The sequence below is a fragment of the Calonectris borealis genome, chromosome 6, assembly GCF_964195595.1.
Source record: "Calonectris borealis chromosome 6, bCalBor7.hap1.2, whole genome shotgun sequence".
Classification (NCBI taxonomy): domain Eukaryota; kingdom Metazoa; phylum Chordata; class Aves; order Procellariiformes; family Procellariidae; genus Calonectris; species Calonectris borealis.
Window position 1 is genome coordinate 26,369,974 of NC_134317.1, and position 21,410 is coordinate 26,391,383.

At 38.3% G+C, this 21,410-nt stretch overlaps 2 protein-coding genes across 4 annotated transcripts in view; one reads left to right on the top strand and one right to left on the bottom strand.

The window, feature by feature from the left end:
- The first annotated feature begins 9 nt into the window (after positions 1-9).
- Positions 10-13,471, top strand: PLEKHA3 (pleckstrin homology domain containing A3). Of its 3 annotated transcripts, XM_075153344.1 has the most exons (9): positions 53-289; positions 4,350-4,466; positions 5,073-5,165; positions 5,874-6,029; positions 6,710-6,846; positions 7,823-7,987; positions 9,164-9,207; positions 9,761-9,876; positions 11,582-13,471. In XM_075153344.1, exons 1-9 carry the CDS (start codon positions 250-252, stop codon positions 11,704-11,706), a joined length of 993 nt encoding a protein of 330 aa, XP_075009445.1. In that variant the 5' UTR covers positions 53-249; the 3' UTR covers positions 11,707-13,471. The 3 variants fall into 3 exon arrangements, with proteins under 3 accessions (XP_075009447.1, XP_075009445.1, XP_075009448.1); XM_075153346.1 differs by lacking the exon at positions 5,073-5,165 and having other exon boundaries at positions 10-289; XM_075153347.1 differs by lacking the exons at positions 4,350-4,466; positions 5,073-5,165 and having other exon boundaries at positions 55-289.
- Positions 13,472-18,057: 4,586 nt separating this feature from the next.
- The window catches only part of TTN (titin), a 246,608-nt gene continuing 243,255 nt past the window's right edge, over positions 18,058-21,410 (bottom strand). The window contains exons 323-325 of the mRNA XM_075153897.1: positions 21,175-21,328; positions 19,957-20,250; positions 18,058-19,832 (exon numbers count right to left, since the gene is read on the bottom strand). Of these exons, the coding sequence (XP_075009998.1) occupies positions 19,534-19,832; positions 19,957-20,250; positions 21,175-21,328 (747 nt within the window). The 3' untranslated portion in view covers positions 18,058-19,533. The remainder of the gene's footprint in view (positions 19,833-19,956; positions 20,251-21,174; positions 21,329-21,410) is intronic.

Here is a 21,410-nt window from a genome sequence, read left to right on the forward strand (position 1 = left end):
GGGCGGGGGCCGGGGAGCGCGGCCGGGCGCGCATGGGAGATGCGGAGCGCCCCGCGGGGCGGGTGGCGCCGCCGGGGCCGCCGCAGGGCCGCCGCTGCCGCCGTGCCTGAGCTGAGCGGCTCCGCCTCCGCGCGCGCAGGGGGTAGTAGCGGCGGGGACGGGAGGTGAGCGCCCATCCCGGCGGCGGCGGCGGCCGCCCTTTCCCTGCGGCGGAGCAGGAGGATGCGGCCCGGCGTCGGGCTCTGAGCGATGGAGGGGGTCCTGTACAAGTGGACCAACTACCTGGCGGGTAGGCGGCGAGGGCCGGGGCCGGGGGGGCGGCGATTGGGGATGGGGCTGAGGCGGCCGGGGCCTGCGGCGCGGGGGGGGCTTGGCCTTGGCCTCGGCCTCGGCCTCGTTCGTGAGGCGTTGCTGCTGCGTCGGGGGGTCCCGGCGTCCCGCGGGCGGCCGGGAGCTGTCTTTAACGGGCTGGCTGAGAAATCGTGCGCCGTTTGTGTTTAGAGCCAAGCCGCTGGGGAGCGGCCGAGCGTGGCGCCGCGGGCGGCAGAGGCTGCCGGCGCCCCTGAGGCGGCTGGCGCGGCGGGGCGCTTGGAGCCGGCTCCGGGGGCTGGGCCGGGGGACGGCGCGTGGCGGCGGTCGCCAGCGCTCCCCGCGCGCTTCCGTGTGTGTGGCGTGGGGTGGCGGCAGGCCTCTCGGCCGGGCCGAGCGCCGCGGCGCTTCCCTCGCAGCCCCGCGGCGTGGGCACCAACGCGGCCCCGACAGCCTCCCAGCCAAGGCGTGCCCGGCCCCCGTGGTCGTCCCCCGGGAGCTGGGTGGCCAGGTGCCTCTCGAGAGCTGGATTGCGCCTTGCCGGGTTAGTCAGGGGCTCGTCACAGGACGGGCTGCGGGGAAGCGCCGTCTGAGCTGTCTTGCGCTAACGGCCCGGCTGTGGGGCTTTCCCCTCTTTCCTCTCAGAAATAGCTTTAATTTACAGCATGCAAGTTTGCAGGGTATCCTCGCTTGCAGTTGAGGAATCATTTAAGATTACGTCTTTAAATCTTCAGTGCTAAATGTAAAAGTCTGAATTCTCTTTTAATTTGCAATTCTCTTTTAATTTGCTTTTGGATGGTAATTTTCTTGAATCTGTGCTCCTACATCCTAACCTGTACAACAGATACAAAACTTTAGTTCTGGGTGAAGTATTCACAACACGTATTTTTAGAAGTGCTGCACTAAAAATGCACTAAATGCCTGTTTGCCATCAAAGCTCTGGTTTTGTTTGCCTCCTACTCTGTTGTAATAGAGATACCACCTCCCTCTGGAGATAGCAATGGATAGACGGTACTGTCAAGGTGAAAAAGATTTCTCTTCTGACACTGTAATAGGACTAATTGTCCCTCCAGAGCAGATCAGGGTTGGATCATATGCTGTGCTTAATCAGGCCTCGTGTTTGATTGCTTTGGCAATATCTTCTTTGCCCTCTCGTTCTTCAGCACTTCACGTGTGCTGTTCTGCTTCAGCATATTCAGATTTTGAATGTGGATTGGGGTGGATGTGGAGCCACATTGCAAGAATTGTGCACGCTTGCTGTGAATTGAAGTGTACAGAGCATAATCTTGCATTTTTCAGAGCAAATATGTGTCCACGTATACTGGCCTTGTGGTGAAAGAGAACAGTTGTACTGTAGTTAGAGAGATATTTGATAAGGTATTTTTGTCATTTCTTCACAATAAATGTGGAGAAAACACATATAGGAAAAATTGTGGTTATGAAAGAAATAACGAGGACAAGTTTCTTTTCCAAATAGAATGGAAATTGTCACTTTCACTTATGTTACCAAAAATGTTACTCTAGTGAAAGGTAAAAGGTCACAGGTAATGAGGCCTTGTGGTGTTTGATACAAACTTCCCATTTGAAGTCTGTTATTTAATAAGTAAATAGTCAACAATAACTGTGAATGCTGTACACACAATGGACTGTTATATCAACATGCAGCTAACTTCTGCTGAAAGTCAGTAGCCCTCTAGAATAGCAAACTGCAGAACCTTTCCTTCCGTGTGTGCTGGCCAACTGAGAGCATCTGCTCCTCTTGCATTTCAAAATCACAGTGTGTCAAGAATTCCCTACAATTTCCGGAATATAGGAGGGCAGCAAATTTAAAAAAAAAAATCTAATCATATTAGTGAAATTTTAAATGTTATTACCAACTTTCTTGTTACTGTACTATCTACTTTTGTAGCCAGAAATAGGCTGTAGTACTTGTTGTCATTAATGATAGAAGCCAAGCAGCAATGCTGAAGCATTGTGGAAAACATTTAGTTTCCTCCTTCATTAAAAGCAAACCAGAAATAGAGCTTTACTTTCCCCCCCCCTCAAATAATATGTGTGCATCTAAGGATTTGTGAAGTACAAATTTGTTAAATATTTTGTCAAACATAGGACGCTCTGCCCAATTTCAAATCAGAAGAGCTGTTTTTGTACTTTAGCTTGCTTCTGTGAGGCACTTGGAGTCTTTTAAATCCTTTGCTTCTGTTTTTTCCAATGCCAGCATAATGTGAGGCTGGAATAATCATCCGTGTAGGGTCCCGTTTTATCAGAGTCGGACTGTTGAGACAGGCATTGACTTACTGCCTGTGCATGCTCTTAGGAGATAAGGGCAGCACAGAGTAAATGTTTTGCAATACAGTGTAGCAGGAAAAAAAACATTAGTGCATTTCTGAGCTGTATTTTACAGGATAGGGTCTTCAATACAGTCATTTCATGTCTGTTTGCATATTCTTTGAGTATAAGTAGTGATGTACACATACAATTTGAAATATTTCCCGTGGGAGTTGGTATCCTTCAATGTTTGTACTTCTTTTCATTCTGTTTTTATATCTGAGTGTGGATCTGCTTATTAGTGACCACTCTGCATTTTGAAAGACACAGATGCTTACCATTATAGCTAATAAATAAAAAAACCCAGTTACATGTTATTATTTCCGTATCATGGAATTGTGACATGAGGTAATGGGGCCTGCTCTTACGCTTCTTGAATTAATGTTAAAATTTGTGATGATTTAATGTGAGTAGTAGGAAGCCTTTAGCTGATTTTCAAGAGTCTGGTACCTAATTAAGCCTCCTGCGTTATAATACGGTGCTGCTGGATGGCTGCAGCTTGCTCTGTTGGAATGGCAATTGGTAAGCGCAATGAACTACACCGTCATATTGCCAAATACACTGAGTTCTTGGCGGTTATTGCCATTCCAAACCCTAAGCCAAGCAGGAAGTTAAAGTTTGGTGTCAAGTTGTAAAGTGGAGGGATAATCTGCTCCTATTGTACAGCTGACCCAGACTGTAATGGGCCAGTGTGATTGTTATGCTCTACTGGAATATTTTAGTTCTGTGTTATTTTTAGAAACAAAGGTGATTTACTAGGCAAAATGGCTGGCATTGAGTAGTATTAGAAATTAGGGCACCTATTGCAATGAGTGTTGAGTTTTATGAAATAGCTGTTAAAAAAAAAAAAAAAAAAAAAAAAAAAAAAAAAAAAAGAAAAAAAAGGAGGGGGGAAAAAAAAAGAAGGAATGCTAATGTACTTTAATCCAAGAGGGCCCATGACAATAATTTACTGTGTGGTGTAATGCCACATGGAGTTCTCACAAATCTGTGTCTATGCATAAACTGCTCTGTTTTGTAGATGTAGTGAAGTCAGAGATCATTATATAATTTTGCTAATGCAAAGCTGGTGGAAAACCTTAGTAGAGAGCTGGTGTATGCTGTCCTCACAAATGGACCTAGGAGTACAAGCCATGTCTCGGTTCCCTGCACAATGCCTGACATTAAATTGTTGTTGAGCGATGGAGCTGGGCTACTTTCAGAGAAAACGGTGTGTCAATAGTTAAGTGTGAAATATAGAAGTTTTCGCTGAAATACAGTAGTCAGATAAGACCATAGAGTAGCAGTTTGTGACGTCAGTCATTTATTTGTGTCTTACAAATAAGATCCTAAAATCTTAGGAAAGTCTACCTGAAAAATATACTTGAATGAGAATGGTTCTTCAGAGGTCTGTAACTTACCAGCCTTCAAAATAGGATTCCTTGGTGGATAAATTAAAATTTAATTTTGCTCTAGAATGGAATATAGCGAAAACCAAAATACTGCTCTTCTTGCACCCAAAAAGAATGGGAATGAAATATCCATATAATACTAGTTTGATTATAGAGCAGCTCTGGTCTTCAGGCTGCGCAGATTGTTTGCTTCCTGGTGTATTACATGAATAGTTTAATGTTTGCATTTTTTATAAAAGTTTTAACAGCCAAAGAGCTGAATTTGATTTGCAATTTAGTAATTAGACTAAACTTTCCTTTTCATGTTTTTGATCTCACTAGGTTGGCAGCCTCGGTGGTTTGTTTTAGACAATGGGATATTGTCATACTATGATTCACAGGATGATGTTTGCAAAGGCAGCAAAGGAAGTATAAAGATGGCTGTGTGTGAAATAAAAGGTAAGAGTTAATAGACTTCTGCTTGAGGAAATTTTAGCTGCCAGGGAAATATATTTTCCCAAGGCATATTTTGCATCACAAATTTTTCCTCCTCTGTTTTTGTTTATCTGTAGTCTAATGTGACTGCTTCAGAGTTCACAAATAATAATGAATGCAAATTATGAAATGTGACAAAGAAAAATGTTTTTGACAGTTAGAGCTCTGTTTTGAGATTTAGAACCCACCATATAGTCCTTTTTGTTTTAAATAGTTGTGTGCATGTGGCTTATGCTTGAAGTTACCTTGGCTAGTTATTTAGTTCTACTGCTTATCCCTTATCTTATCTTGGGTAAGAGACTGATTCATATATGGTAGATTTTCAGAAGAGCAGCAGCAGTGACCCAAAAGGGGAGATTCTTACAAACCAGAAATGTTTAGTCTTTTGTTTTCCTGAGAGCAGCTGCCCATGTGCATAGGTGATGGATGTATTAGAGTTAGTAAGTGAACTGTTTGTGTCAGACTGTAAGTTTAGCCTTTAATGTATTCTAAGCTGTAGGTCAACCTCCTTGGCTAATAGCAAGGCACTCTCTAACTCTCCATTGCTTTCAACTCTTGACCTCCTTCCAGATCCCACAGATGACTGGGCTTGTGATGTGGGTACTTGTGTATTAAAAAGTGGGAGTTCTTATTTCATATGGGCCACCAAGTATTTTTCATGTGGTAACTCCTTTTTGGTGCTGTTTCCGTGGTGTAGATGAAATCAATGATGTAAAGTGGTAGATCCCATTTTTTGGCCATTCCAGTTGCTCATTTTGCTTGTCATTTTGTTCTTTTGGTGAAGGAAAGATAATAATTGAAGTCTGGATTTGGTGCCGTCCCCTGCATCCGTGGCTAGTGGGTCTGGAGGAACTGTGGTTGATAACATGAAACTCAGCAGCGTATTAAAGATGATGTATTGAATATAATAGACTGTAAACAAAGTCCACCTCAGTTCCTGGTTCTAGGACTCTGTGAGCTGAAGCCAGATTTTGTCTAGAAGGGAGATTATTTCAGTTTTTAGCCTAGTCCTCTGTAAATACTTGTCCTTGCAAAAAACTCTTCAGTTTGCCATGTTTAGACCAGGTTTGGAATACAACAGTTGTTACAGATTCATACGCAGTATATTGTTAATGCAGAAAGGGAACCCCATTGTACTTGAGTCTGGCCACTGTTTGGTGTCTCGTGTTCCACTTGTTGACTTGAAGGCATGCTGGGGAGAAGGGTTGGGCAGCTTTGGGCTTTTTGTTGATTAGCAGTGACACATTGTGACTTACTATTTTACTATGGGATTGTAATAAACATTTTAAAATACTTTGATCGTATTTAATAAATAATTGTTACTGAGTTGTTATTTTTTTTCAAATTTTTTTTTTTCTCCTCTATCATAAGTTCATGCAACAGACAACACAAGAATGGAGCTAATCATCCCAGGGGAACAGCATTTCTATATGAGAGCAGTTAATGCAGCCGAAAGGCAAAGGTGGCTGGTAGCACTGGGCAGTGCAAAAGCCTGTCTAGCAGATACCAGAACAAAAAAAGAAAAAGGTATGTGTGTTACCTAGAGCATATACAATCTTACCACTTTTTCAAATGCTTGTTTTCTGATAATGATAGTGCAAATATTGTGGTAAAAAGTCAGTATTATTGTCTTTAAATATAAATCATAATTATTTATAGTCATTGAGGTGGTAAATTCCCCTTTGATGTTAGAATTAGAGGTCACCTCCATTGACCTCTTCTGTCTTAAGAAGCTGAAATACCAGCAACTTATTGTTGTTACAAGAACAAACATAGTGTTTGTAGCTGTTGTGAAGCCATTTCATTGCTGCTGTTTTGATTCTTTATAATTACTATTGTTTTTTTCCATATTTTTTCTTGGATGGCTTAATGTCACTATTTCCAGCCACTCTGGTGGGCGTAAATTTCATCCACTAAATTTTTTCTACATTACATTGCAGCTAAGAAAGATTGCAACTTTATCTTTCCTAGTAATGTGCCTCTTTCTTAATGATTGTTAAATTAGTATCAGTTATCCAAAAGTACAAACTATTGTCTGCTTCAAGTACAGTTCTTGACTCCTTGCAGAATCCAATTTTCCTCAAAATTAAGTGAAAGTTTAAGGGAATTTTAAAATTGATATTTAAATTTAAATGAAAAGTGCTTAAAAATTAAAATGTGTACATACATTGTATGCAATAAATTGATATTTCTTTTATTTTTTATAGAAATAAGTGAGACCAATGAATCTCTTAAAACCAAAATGTCCGAACTTCGTCTCTACTGTGATCTTTTAATGCAGCAAGTTCATACAATACAAGAATTTGTTCACCATGATGAGACTCGCTCTCCTCCCAGCATTGAGGTACTAAATTTCTAGAATGCCATTGGAGAACCTAATTATATAACACGCCTCAAGTTTCTGTTGACATCTTATGCCTTTTTCATCTCCCTAATGTTGGGAGATTTAACCTAAGGTCAATTTTTGAGTGCTTGTCTGTGTATAATACTTACAGTGATTATATGTGCATACAGTACCTGGATGATTTAACTGTAACATGCATTAGGAAGCAATTGCGTTATCAAGCCTTTTGTTTAAATGGCTGGAAGAGCTGCAGTATGAGTTATGCAATAATTTGTTTCATTCCGCATCTCTGTTATGGGCAGAGTAGTTGAAACAATTTTGTTTGTCCATTCTTTACTTCGTTACCCTTTGTAGAAGGGTATTCCATTTTGTTATCAGTGAAAGCTAATGTTACAGGTATGGAAATCTGGGGTGTAGATAAGTCTCTCTGAATATGCACAAGTAAAATTATTCTATTATTTCTGCTTTTGAAGGAAAGTTAGTACTGGAAATTATGAATGGTTTCATTTACACTCTTGAGCAGTGTGTGGACAATATTGTTGTCACTTTAGGGCAAAGCAAGGAGTTGATGCTTAGTCACCACATGAAATTGTTGTCAATTTACAGCAAGGTGAAACTGCCCTGCAGGCTCCTTGCACTGGAAGGATACAGCTGTTTGCACGTTCTGCTGCAATTCATTTGTTTTGCTGAATGATCTTCTGATACCAGTTAGTCACTCTGAGACAAGCTTTGCAGTAAAAACTTTGCGGCGTTATTGGCTGATACCGTAAAGAAATTGAGATGTCAGAAAGAAATTACAATGCTGTCACATTTGTTTGCTTAAATTAACCTCATTGGAAGGTGTACATTTGATTAAATAAAGTGGGAAATGAAATTCTTAGTGGTTAGTGTGTGTGGGAGTGGTGGTGGGGGAGAGTTGTATTTGCATCTTTTCATTTTTTTTCTTGCTTATGCTTGTGCTTTTATTTATTTTCAGAACATGAATGAAGCCTCTTCCTTGCTTAGTGCCACATGTAATACATTTATCACGACACTTGAAGAATGTGTGAAGATCGCTAATGCCAAGTTTAAGCCAGAAATGTTCCAGCTGCCTCACTCTGATCCCTTAGTTTCTCCTGTGTCACCATCACCTGTCCAAATGGTTTAGACTTTATGAAATACTATTTTTTTCTAAGTGTCATATTGTTGGTTGGATTTGGGGAAGAATGGCAGATGACTATGCTATTGCTATATGCTATGATGTCAACAGTTGAAGTCTTGACTCTGTTATGATCCGTACTGGTCCTAAATATAAATCAATAATTTTCTGTTCCCAGTCTCTGCTAGCTTTTACATAACCAGAGTAATTTATTGTACGTGTCAAACCCTGTGATGAGGTATCTCATAAATGAATGAGGTTTAACTTTTCCTCAGTTCAACTGTTTCTTTGTTTTTTAGAATGCTAGCTGTAGACTGATCTTAAAAATTTCATAATCTTGCCTCCTGTTTAAACAGATAAGTGCCTTGTGGCTTGAAGCACTTCAGCAAGATAGCGTATCTTCCAGTGTATATAATTCAAAATGTTTGTATTAATCTGACATGCCCTTATTTAACAGAAAGATAAATAATGGTAAAGATATTACTTCCGTAACTCTTTACTACTGGTTATTTCCCTTAGAAGGACAGTGTATGTGAAGTTATCTTAAATGTCTTCTTGATCATATGTATGGATTCCAAGATGAGATGTAATATGGGATTTTGTTGTGGTAATCCCTTTCTTTGCACTTGGATCTCTTGTCTCTTTATCTTCAATCAGTTTACTTACAAAGCTGATCATCATTGATTTAAATTAGTAACTTTCTTTGATATGCATAGAGATTTGACAGTGATATCAGAAGAACCACAAGGAATCAAGAGGCAGGATTTGGCTTTATTGTGTAATAGGGAATTTAAGCTGGCATTTGGTAGAGGAAAAATGTCTTGATACTTCTGTACATCATAGCAATTAACAAATGGCTCTATGAGTAATTTTGGAGCAAGAGAAAATGAATTCCGTAGAAACTAGGTAGTATTTTTTTGTAGTAAACTATTTCCTGTGTGAATGCTTTGGAACTTTTAATATTGATGGCAATCCATCTGTTTTCATATAGTTAAATCAGATTTTTAACTAGGAATGGTTGCTTTTAGTTAAAAAAAAGATTGCCCTCCCTTTTTGTAGAGTCTGTAAATAAAGGAAAAATTAATGTAGGTATGCATATTATTCTTATAAGTAGCTTGTGACATTTTTGGTGTGGTTTGTTGTTTTTGTTCCCTCCCCCTCCCTCCCCCCCCCCCCCAGATGAAGCGTTCCATTAGCCACCCTGGTCCTTGCTATTCAGAAAGGTAATTTTCTATTTCATTAAGCTTTTTTCTTATGTCTCAAAAAAACTCCCTGAACCTGCTAGCATTAGAATTAAAAAGTGAGAAGAATTGTTCATTTGGGGGGGGGGAAAACTGAACAGCATAAATTGATCTAATTTTGAAAACTAAGGGTGCAGATTATCAGTGTCAGTGGCAAATAATGCAGCTGCTGTCTCTAATACACTATAAAAATTTCTTCATGCTAGAAACTTTATGCAAATGAGTTATTTTGACAAGTTCATGAAATTAGACAGAGATTGAAATGCAAACATTCTGTTTGGGTCAGTATTTCAGATTCTCAAATTACTTTCTTCTGCGTGCAAAGATTATTTACATTTTTATTTCCATTTTCAGGCCTTATAATTGTGAAAATTAGAACGTTCTGTTGACTGTGCCATTTTTAGTTTAGTATAGTAAAAAACATTGATACTAACAGTTTAACCTAAGCACTAAAATTATTTTAAATTTAAAGTATATTAAGTTTGTGTGGGTTGTTACAGATTTTGCTTACTGATAGATCTCGTTTCTTTTGTAGGAATAATCATTCTGTAAAAGAACCAATTTCATCCCTTCACCGATTTTCACAGCGGCGCAGAAGAACATACTCGGATACAGAATCGTACAGTGATGCTCCCTTTGAAGATTCTCAGAGTAAGTTTGGAAGAGGGATGGTTTTCTTTTGTGTCTTCCCGTTTATTACCCTGTTTACACCAGCTGATATCAGCACAAGGAAAAAAGTTTTCTTAGTTACGCAAAGTTTTGGTTGCAAGATTCCTATATTATAAATCAAAGCACTTGTGTAGTTTGTTACGTAGCTGACTTTTGCTGGCTTTCATTCATATTGAAAAGGATCTTACAGCTGGAGTAGTTGTATTGAAATCAGTGAGACTACTGGCAAGATAAAATAGAGACATAACCAGGAAAGGGATGTTTGTACTAATGGAATTTTACATGAACGATGTTCTGGTAAGTGGTGTGGAGTACTGTTGTTTGCCACCTACTTGTTGTCACGAAACAAATTCTCCTTTCTGTGACCCCTGTGAGTGGCGGGGGGTAATTTCTACCCAGTACATTGCGGAAGGATGGTTCATTTCAGTGGCTGCTTGCCTTTTGTAGAGAACAGCACTGTTCTGAAACAGTGCAGCCTTGTCAATAATAAATAAAAGCAACCCAAAAATTATGAAATGATGTCATGATCAGAATATGTTTTTTCCTTTTGAATCTTGCTGTCATTTTGACTCCATCCTAACTCCTCTCAGGGAGACTTTAACTTGACTAGTTCTTCTTGACTAGTTCTGGTTTAGTCTTGCTTCCTTTTGGAGTGCCTAGTGCCTCACTTGGACTGAAAAAACCTGAGGCCTGTGCATTGCTGAAAGCCCACGTGAGCACGAAGACGTACTAATGCTTTACATTCTATCATGAAGCAAGTATTTGAACCTCCGCACCATTTCCTTGGTTCTCTGATGCTCACATGTTGCAGGGTGACCACCTCCTTTACCTCACTCATCGGCTACCAGCATAGGCTATGCCAGCATGTATCCCAAGCTAATAAACTTAGTTTAGATCCTATTCTGTGTCTCATCACTAACGTAGGTGCACATCAGTCTAGCTTCCTATAACGCAAGGCTTTTCTTGTTACCATCTGGACCTTCTGGTGTTGGTTACCCAGTCTGACTCTTTCCAGGACTGCTGAGAAGAGTCTTTATCTTGTGTGTTTCTGCTAACACCAGGCTTTTTTGGTTCCTTACTATATAGCTCGAGTTTCTAGCTCAGTTTCTCTGGTTTTTTGTTTGCTTTTACTGTGTTAGAAGTTTGCTTTTACTGTGTCCCTCTGCTACCTTCCATTTATCTTAGTTCTTTCTCTTTCCTGTCAGGTAGCCTAGCAATACTCAACTTGCAGTGAGTCATCCACTTCACTTGAATAATAGAAAATGTTTTAATTAAATGCTAATCAATGCATCAGTTCTTTTTAAAAAAAAAAAAAAGCTTGCGTTCCTCATATAGAATACATCTGCACCTCACAGATTACTGTCCTTCATAATGTAAAAATCGTCGTGAAAAAAAAACCAAACCAAGCCAACAAAAAAAACCCCCAACAACCACCAAAAAAAACCCCAAACCAAACACAAAAAAACCCCCAAAACAAACAAAAAGGCAATTACTTGATTTATACTAGCTGAACATTCTTCATATCCATCATCCTTGGGCATGATATTGATTGTAATTTTTCAGGAAAAGTCCGGAGTAATTATGCTACTGATTGCTTATGTGTAGGAAATAGTTAGCAAATAGAGTAACTGACAGATTGGATGAGGTTTTTTGAGCTTGAATTAAATACTTACTGGTATCTTCATAGGATCTGCTCACTGTTCTAGAAGTGCTGTCAATGGAGATCTGGTATCATCAACCATTCCTGAAGAAAATAGATCAGTATCAAAGGAAAGATCTGAACTGGAAGAGACTCTTTCATCCTTTTCTTGAAGAAACATAAAGTATTCAATTTTCTATAAATAATGCTATGCAAACGCTGCTGTAATTATACTGTTGTTATAAGAAGTAGTCATTTCCCTTTTTAGAAGGATTTCTCTGCACTTTATAGAATAACTTAAAAACTATCTTTGAAGTGTATTTTATCTTTATATAGTTTATTTGCAAGAGTATTTTCCTAATATTTCACAGTTTGAATGTGCATTTTTTGGAACAAATGATGGCTTAACAGATAAGCATCCACATTTGTAAATGTAGCTCTTTTTTAAAAGCGTGAAGGTCTGACTGATACATTAGTAAACCTGCAGGTTATAAACTTCAGCAAAAAGGTTTCATTGTTTTTGGAGAAAATGCGACTTGTGCCATGGGCCTCTTGGTCATTTGTACCAGGTTATCCACCAGGAGCTGTGATTAGCCCTGCAATGGCTTTTTTGCCTGTGTAAGGGCTGTGGGAATGGGCACTAATGGGTCTACTCTAGCAGCTTGACGGTAATTGACATTGCCTTCTTTAAAAACATAAGGATATACATAATCCGGTCCTTATTTTTAGCCAATGAAAGTAGAAATATTTAGTGTATTTTTCTAAACAAATGTATAAAAATAACTTAATATGAAGCATTTGTACCAAACATTGGATATTTAATAATTTTTATTTATTTATTCTTTTTTGCATCAAAAATTTCTACCTACTTTCACTTCTAAAGATCTATTAAAGGCTTCAAAATGTGCATAAATTGTTTCTGGGGTGTGTAGCATGATAAGTAGCTAGTGCAGCACTGTTAAGATTTACTCTACTCACTTAAGATGTGTTTTTAGCAAGTATTATAGAAGCAAGAGCTGAAATATTAGACCATTAAGCTGCTGTTGTAATGAATATTTGTATCTATACATATTTTATTTATGACATATTTATACAAAAGGAAGCTTCTGTTTTTGCGACTCCTTTATATCATCTAAGGATGGTATACACCAGGAGATGGATTCTGCTCTCAGTTACATCAGTGTAAATTTGCATTAACTGTAAGTGAGATTGGAGTCTGACTCTCTTAATAATTAATGAGTAATATAGTATAACAGTGCCTATTAGCACCTTGATCCATAAGGTTTTTAGTGTTAGCATTGTAAGCTTTTGGGGGATTTTTTGGGTATTCATTTAGGGGTAAACTTGGTCTATAAAGTCTTAGCTGTAGAGCACTTTAAGCAAGCCATTTATTGTTTTTGATTTACACAATTGTTAAATAAGTGTACAGGGTTTTTTGCACTCAAGCACATACCAAAATCTGTATTTATAATGAAATCTTCTTTAATTTGGTTTAACTAGTCTTCCTTTTGTGTATATGAATAATTTGGTGATTTTGAAGCAGGCTGGAAAGGACAGATGGGAATGGAATGGAAGCTTTCCTTATAAATTTCTGGAATGTTGATTTATCTAAATCAAGATAGGTCCAAACATTGATGAAAAACATATGAGCTGTTGCCCATATATAAAATAGCAGTTTATAAACCATTATGTCAGGGTCAAATGGAATGGAATGGCTCGTACAAGTAACATTATTTGTGAATACCAGCTCAGAGCTGTCATTTGTGCTCAGTTCTGTCAGTTTTCATGCAATGAACATTTGCATATGCATATCAGCCACACACATGCTTGTACATTTTTTTCTGAATGTTTGCTTTAATGTATTCTGTATGACACTTACGACAATTGTAAAAATAAGTATTAAAAAAGATGTTCCGAGAAGTAAACTACATATTGCAATGAGAGTGTTGTCTTGAGTCATATGCTGTCTTAGAGCTGCTTTTTTAGATTTGACTGAGGTTTCTGCCAGCTTGTACAGCATTAAGTACATGTCACATTAACAAATACCTTTTTCTGGCTTTCAGCAACTACAGAGAAAATAGTTTGGACTCCACATTTTGCAAAAAAACCTCTGAGACTGATCAGTGCATGTAGTAGTAAATAATAATTTTAAATACTGGCACGTAGGATGGTTTAGACAAAATAACTTTTGTCTAAATGATTAGATTCAAGCACAATTGATTAGATTCTAATGATTAGATTCAAACACAAAATTTGCATATAATTATTTCAGCACTGTTTTGAGTTTCTCCATGTCACTAAAGCTGGAATGATGGCTTTGTATATATGTAACATGTTCCTGCTAAAGTTAAACCAGCCTTTTTATATATACCTGTGCCAAACTCTGGCAAAAATCCTAAAATCTATTTCAATGAAACTGGTGAAGATGATATGCCATCATACTTCTGGCATCTGGAGCTAAGAAGTCATTTCTGAAAAATGATACTTAGCTGGCTGAATCACAATGATCCATATGTAGTAAGACTAAAAAAAAATCTGTATGCTCTTACATTTTTTGTTTCCAAGTTTAGAGGAGAGCCTATCAGGATTCTCTATCAGGAATAATTGTATCATTATTCTTTCTGGTGGAGAATGGGAGCTGAACCTCAACATAGAACGTGTAATTAGTACTTCTAGTTCTGATCTCACTTGCTTCTGAAGAGATCAATCTGAAACCAATTCGATTTTTTGAGTAGTATTTGTTACTTAAAGATTATAAGCATGCTACATATATTTAGGTGAAAAGTGGTAACTTCTGGTTACTGAGTTATATCTCTGAAGTTTCTAACATCAGATAATTAGAAATGGAATGTGCTTAAATGGCTTACCAGCTTGTACTATAAAGAATTAATGATCAGGCACTCAGTGATTTGGAGATTTGTGATACTGAGATTACAACGTTCAGGGGCTTTAAACTTGTGAAAATTAATGTTTGTATTTCTTTCCACTTAGTGTGTAGAAAGTCAGTTTGACTTTTTTAATTCTGCCCCCCGCACCCGGAGAAAGCAATCTTTGAGATTGGAATACTTCAGAGGTTGCTTCTGCATTAAAAAAAAAAGTACTTACTTTATTTAAAAAGTGAAATCACAGCTATTTATGTTAAGGTTATTTTCACAAACTATAAACTTGAGTTTTGCTTGTTATGCCACCATCAGTTTAAGTATTGTAGTGTAGCTGTTGTTCCTGCTGGTGTAAGTTAATAATGTTTTAAAGGAGTGTAATACCTGAATGAAGGAAAAGTCTGTGTCTGAAAACTAACTATTTTTTTCAGATGTTCCTCGTTATCCTGCTTTAAAAGAGTTAATGTGAAACCTGCCTGTTATGGGTGTTTCTTTACTGACTACTTTGAGGGCTGAACCTAAGAGTTTCAGATCCAGATCTAGAAGAGAATGTTACTGCTTAAAGGGGATTTATGTAGAACCTGGGTGCCCAAATCCACAGTCGCCATCCTGAAAATCTCTGCTGTTTAGATTGAAGACTGAAGGACCATATAGATTTTTATTTCACTCGTAAAGCTCCCCACATGACTGTAACTGTGGGGGAGTATGTACATCCTTAGAATTGCCACTGTCTTGGAAGGACTTGGCCCCTTAGCAGCTAACTTAAGCAGTGCACTAAGATTTGGAAACTGGGCATTCCTCTGCCCATACAGCAGGGGGACCCGTACTTCACTGTTTTGCAAAGGGTGCAAAGATAGCATAATGGTCTGCACTTTAAAACATGCTAAAAGAAATGCTTTACCTCTGTTCTTCCCACCGTGTACGTGCAGTAGTGATTAGAAGGTGTCATTTAGGAATTTAATTTATTTTGCGTAGCATTTTGATATTTGTTAAGTCTGGATGAACAATCCAGAATGTTGTTTGACAAGCAGTCATTAGAAAGTAGTCAGACTGTTTCGCAGCTCTGCTGTCTGGTGCTGCCGCCTTCTTCACGGTAGGACACTATCATCGTGGCTATTTATGCACCAATATACATAGGTACTCCCATAGCTGGTTCTAACCAGCATGCGTATGGGAGAGAAGGCTAAAGATGAGAGCACAACTGTATCTTATGGATGTGGTTTAAAAAAAAAAAAAAAAAAAAGACGACAGGCCTTCTTCAGCTTTTTCAAAGGGAAGGGTAAGCAGGCATCTCCAAGACTGTCAATTATAGATGTCAAAGGTAATACTCTACATCTGTCGAGGGACAGGATTTAAGAGCGTCTCCTCCTTTTCCCTGTGTTTCGTATTCTCTTGTGATAAATACTGCTTTGGCTACTTCTGGTTGTTCCCTTTCTCAGTGCGCTCTGTAGGCTGCTTAGGGCATTTTCTACTAAGTTTGGGTTACAGTGGCAGAAGCAGGTCATAATTACCTTACATGGGTCTGACTCTTATTTTTCTATACACCGGTGGTCATTTTCTGACATGTCAGAGTACCTTATTTTCTCTGTCATCCTTTCTCCTTTGTACCACTAATGTTAGTACTATGGCATGTTCCAGTGTGGGAATGACTGAATGATTTATTTTTCACTGTGTTATGCTTTGTTTTTTTTAATAGACATTAAGTATTCTGATTTTTTTGTTTTTTAAATCCAAGCTCTAGAACATTATCATGTTCAAAAAGGGAGAAGGAAAAAAAAAAAACCGACTAAAGTAGATTTAGTTTTAATATTTCATTAGAGATGTGAGGGTTTTGTGTTCTGTTCATGTAATTTTTTCCCCTTGAAGGGAAAAGTCATCGAAACTGGAGACGATGGTAAAAATTGAATGTTAAGACTAGGGTTTTTTGTCTGCTAGTGGTAAAATGAATCTCCTAGTGTTATTATGGTTATCCACCATCATGGTTATTTTTCTCAGGCTGCCAGATGTAAAGTGTTAGAGAATGTATAGCCCTATAGTAGAATTTATACAACAGCTTACGGATTTTGCTAAAAAGTTTTTCCTTACGTGTCAGGACTTAGGAAACATGAAGTCCAAATGCCTTCACACACAGCAATGGTAGGACAGTTTTCTGAACTTGGTCCTATAGTGCAATAGATTTTATCTTTAAAGAGAGTAAATGTCAGCTTGTACAGTTAAAAATCCCAATATTTGACCTGCATATAATAAGCAAATAATTTGAAATATTCATTGCTCATTTTATGTTTATTTTATGTTTATTTTTTACCTAGAGATGGCTTAATCTGTTGTCTCGAAAAATGTTACTGTTTAGGGATGTGTTCTGTGAAACAATAGTGAAGCTTTAGGTTGTGACTTCATCAGTGTCATACTATATTAGCATTCGCTTAGCAGTCTTGTGAAAAAAGGTTAGCATGTAAAGTTATCTATTAAGACTGTGCTTCAGCAAAGCCTGCAAGTACTTTAAAACCTATTTTTAGGCATGTGAGTGACTCATCTGCTTAAAGTTACGTGTGCTTGCTTAAATACTGTGCAGCATTGGGCCAGAGAGGTGCAGGCAGAACAAACTTGCTTACATTGCCACACCAGTGTGCTTTCCTCTTGATCAAGTAAATATGTCTAGACTCAGTAGAGGCCATGGAAGACTGAGTGTCCAGTAGCATTTATGGAGAAGAGTCCATGCTTAAATCTGGAGATGCTGTCTGTCACTATTACTTTCTGCTGAGGTGACTGACTAGTGCATTTTTAGTGATAATTTTATTGTGTGCCTGTGTATACAAGTTAGTTCTTGGTTAAACAAGACTGTATCTGTGTATTTTTGTCTTCTATTGAGTTTGGTTTTTTTTAAACATCTAATACAATTAAAATGAGAAGCTTTCTTGAGGTTTTTTTTTCTTTAAATGCTTTAAAGATTGAAATAAATGGCCTTTTTTACCTCATATTTATTATTCTTTTTTACTTTCCTCCCTAAGGAAGAAATACCACGCATTCTTAAAACTCGTCCATCTTTATGATTGTTTCTGAATGTTCCTGGTTCTATCACTTGAAAAAGTCTGGATCTTGTCCTGACCCAAAACTTAGTTCACCTGAAATCCTTATTTTTTCTTTAGTCCTTGTTTCATCCCCGTTTATTAGCTTTTCTGCATCATTTGAATAGCTAGTGGTTGATAGCATATAGGTTTATAGGAAATTAAAAAAAAAAAAGTCTGCTTCTATAGTGAGTCATCTTGGAATAGGTTTTTAAACATACTACCTGCTTTACTACTTCTGACAAACTTGAGCTTTTTTTTAGTAATAGTAGTAGTAGTATACTGGGAGTCATAGTGATGCGTAGTGTTGCTGACTAATGCTCCTGCTCTGCTTAAGAGAATTTTGCAGCCCCTGAAGCAGTGTTGCATTGCTGTGAGCGTACTTGCTCTCAAGCTTTTTCTAGTGACCAGAGTGAATTCTAGAAGCAGAGTTGCTCCTTTCACCTTGATACTCTCTTCCCATAGATAACCAAAATTGTGACCGGCCTGCATGGGATTTGTGATTCCCCCCCAGGAATGTAAAGGCAGGCTTTGCTTCTATAGATATGTCAGCTGACTTGAGGGATGAAGAACTGATGGGGCATGGGCCCTTAATCACCCATGGAGGTGAGAACTTGTAAGTCCAGGCAATTAGGGTCAACTGGTCTATACTAGTTGCAGCTGCTGAAAAAAGGAGGCAATATCCAGATTTTCTGGAGGCAGTTTTTTAACTGCTTTGAGCAGAGACCAGCTATAAAGAAGAGAGATAAGCAATTTATCCATATAGGGTGTAGTGGAAGGCCTGGAAATTCACTTAACAGAGGGATAATAAGAACAGCATAATGCTTAGGCATGTGCTAGAATTCATCCTGTGTCAATGAAGAACCTATGAAGAAAACTTTGGTTTTTTAAGGCTGACTTTCTGGTGGCCAGGCTGTTTCTGATAGATGGCTGGATTTTCAACAGTTAGCTACCTGGTTTACATTGGAGAATTGCATTTCTACCTAGTCTTTTCTTTCAGCCACTCTTTTTCTGTAGTATAGTACAGTAACTGTAAAAACAAAACATAATAAATAAATAACAAGGAGTTGCAGATTTTATGGTGCAGAAAGCATGCTTTATTTCAAATGAACAATTCTATCTCAAGGAGGTTCAACAGCTAACAAGACTCATTACTACATTAGGAGAACTAAAGCAAATTGAAGTGCAGGGCGGTATTTGATGTTGTAACAACAGTTTGTTTTCAAACTGTGGTTCCTTGCTTAGTTGCCTGGAAGTGACTACTGGATGTCTAATACTACCACACAAACTCAATCACTGCACCCTACGAACCTCCGAGAGGGGGTACTGCTGCTGCACTTGAGTACCTAAATAGCTTCGTTGATTAAGGGGATGGCCAGGTGATGTTACTTTTTTAAAACTATTCAGGCAGTCAATATGTCAGAAACAGTACACAGACAGTGGGTGAACAAAGTGCTGGCCGCTTGCACTTTGTCCAAAAATTGTCAGTCAGGTATGGAAATTATGACATAATCAGATCCAATGTAAAACATTAAAGCAATGCTTACAGGAGGGTAATTGCAAACATCACCAATGCCTTACATTTCTGATTCAACATAAATATTTGTGCATGTATGAAATACTATGCACAGTATCATCTCTTAGGTGTAGGTAGTCTTCAACAGGGAGCCTCTCTACCTGTTGAGGCATTCTTAGACATCAACAATGAGTTGAGGCGCAAAAATTAGTTAAATGTTGAGCAGGGTAGTCGTTTGCTAGGAAACTTTCTCCTACCAACTGTTAGTTCCAAAAGTTACGTTTCAAAATGTCATAAAATAAATGGTACAAAACTTCATAACCGTTAACTTCGGCTATATACAGTATGTACATGTCAGTGAAAAAAGTGTTTAAAATTCTTAGGTCAATAATGACTATAAGTCATAATGTATAGCTCTGGACTTTGTCTCATTCAGGTAGGTACAAAAATATTTTTTTTTTATATTTACAGATCAGATATTTCAGTCCATATACGAATCACTTGTAAAAAGACAAGTGTAAATAATACAGATCAAGCCCTCTAAATTGATCGAATATTAATATTCACAGTGGCAGAATCGGTACCAAATTCATTTCCTAAATTTAGGGTATAAAGTCCACCGTCGTTCTTCTGGACATCCATGATGATCAGAGTGGTTAGATCTTCACTGGTTTCAATGTGGAATCTCCCTTGCTGGTCCTGGCTGGTAATTTTTCTCCCTCTGCAGTACCATGTTATTTCAGGAGCAGGTTCACCCGAAAAGGCACAAGATAGTGTGAGAACTTTTCCTTCGTCAATGCTGATATCGGATGGGAGAGCTTCAATTTTGGGTGGTACTCCTTTACAAAACAGGAAGAGAAATGCCAGGTTAGTCTGTTTCCACTAAGCCATGCAGCAGGTTTACTCTGAGGACTACTTCCGGATATTTGAAGCACTAACTCTACCAGTAACTGTATTGCTCACCTCTCAGACCTGATTTAAGCATTTTACTAGTTGAACTCTCCAGTTGAGCCATACTAGATTTCCCCATAATACTGCTGGAGCTCATCTCTACAACGGATTCTTTCATGGAGGACATGCTTTTGGCAGACATGCTTGCAAATTTCATTTCAGTCATGCTGCTACTGCTGAAACTGCTGAATGAAGCCTCTTGTTTAGAAGAAGCCATTTGAAAGGACTGAGAAGAAAAACTTTCGTGCATGCTTGCGTCGCCACTTGTCTTCACTACTACCTCTTTTGGAGGTTCTTCAATTAGAGCTGGGGAGCATCGCAGACATAGAAGGAAAAACCAATAATGTCACATTAACGAACAAAGTCATGCAGTTCTATATGGTTAATTTTACAAAAATGAAGAGACAGCACAGTATGCTTTCAATGGAAAACTGCAGTGCAGTATAAAATTGTTTACAATCATCTGATTCAAGATGTCCAAATCACAAACAGTAATTTATAAATGAAACAAGTAGGAAATGGAACTGCTACCCGTATGTATGAGCTTGAAGGAAAAACATACTTAAGAAATAGGTCGTCACACAGCATTTTCTATTAGAACCGTTACTAGAATTAGACAGTGAGAAATTGTGTGTTCACATTTGTAGCAGTTGTGAGACATTTTCAAGTTCTTACGTGGTATAGGAAAGTCCGTATTTCACTGCATTGTTCCGTAGCTATTAAAGGCAACAGACAAGCTCAATCACTGTAGCTTTCCTTTAAATCCAAGCACAGTCATAGAAGCAAATCATAGCAACCCCTTGATGCCAGGAACTGGGTTATGGTACCGCCAATAGCCATAACTGAACTGGGTTTAGTATTTTAAGTTACCATAAACATTTTTAACTGTGGAATTACTTTGTTTTATTGGAACAGATTCTGTTAGTAAATGAGGAAAGAGTAATTGCCAGCACCAAGGTCTTAACACAGTCATCCTAGAAGGAATGATCATAGCCTTCTGTTAACATGCATCTACTGATGTAATAGAGCATCTGTTTGCTCTTCTGTGGGTGTTATAAAGATTTCTAATGCTGTTTTAGTTCTATATATATAATATACAAAAGAAATAGGAACTTGTTTAAATACCTTAATCAACATTACTAGTGGCTTTTATCATAAGTCATTTTAGTAGACACACCACAGCAAAAAGTTGTGGTTAGTCTGAACACAAGACCCAGAGAGCAAACTTACGGTGTACAGTCAAAGATGCTGTAGCAGAGCACTGCCCGTGATAATTTTTTGCTTTGACTGTGTATTTTCCGGTGTCACTCACTGCGGCATTTTGAATCTCAAGAGAATATATGTTTTTAGAGCGTGTTACTCTGATGTGTGATGAAACAACAATCTGAGGAGGGAAAAAATGGTTTCATTGAGATCAGGTTTATGAATAATTCTAATTTTTCAAATAAATATATTAAATAAATACT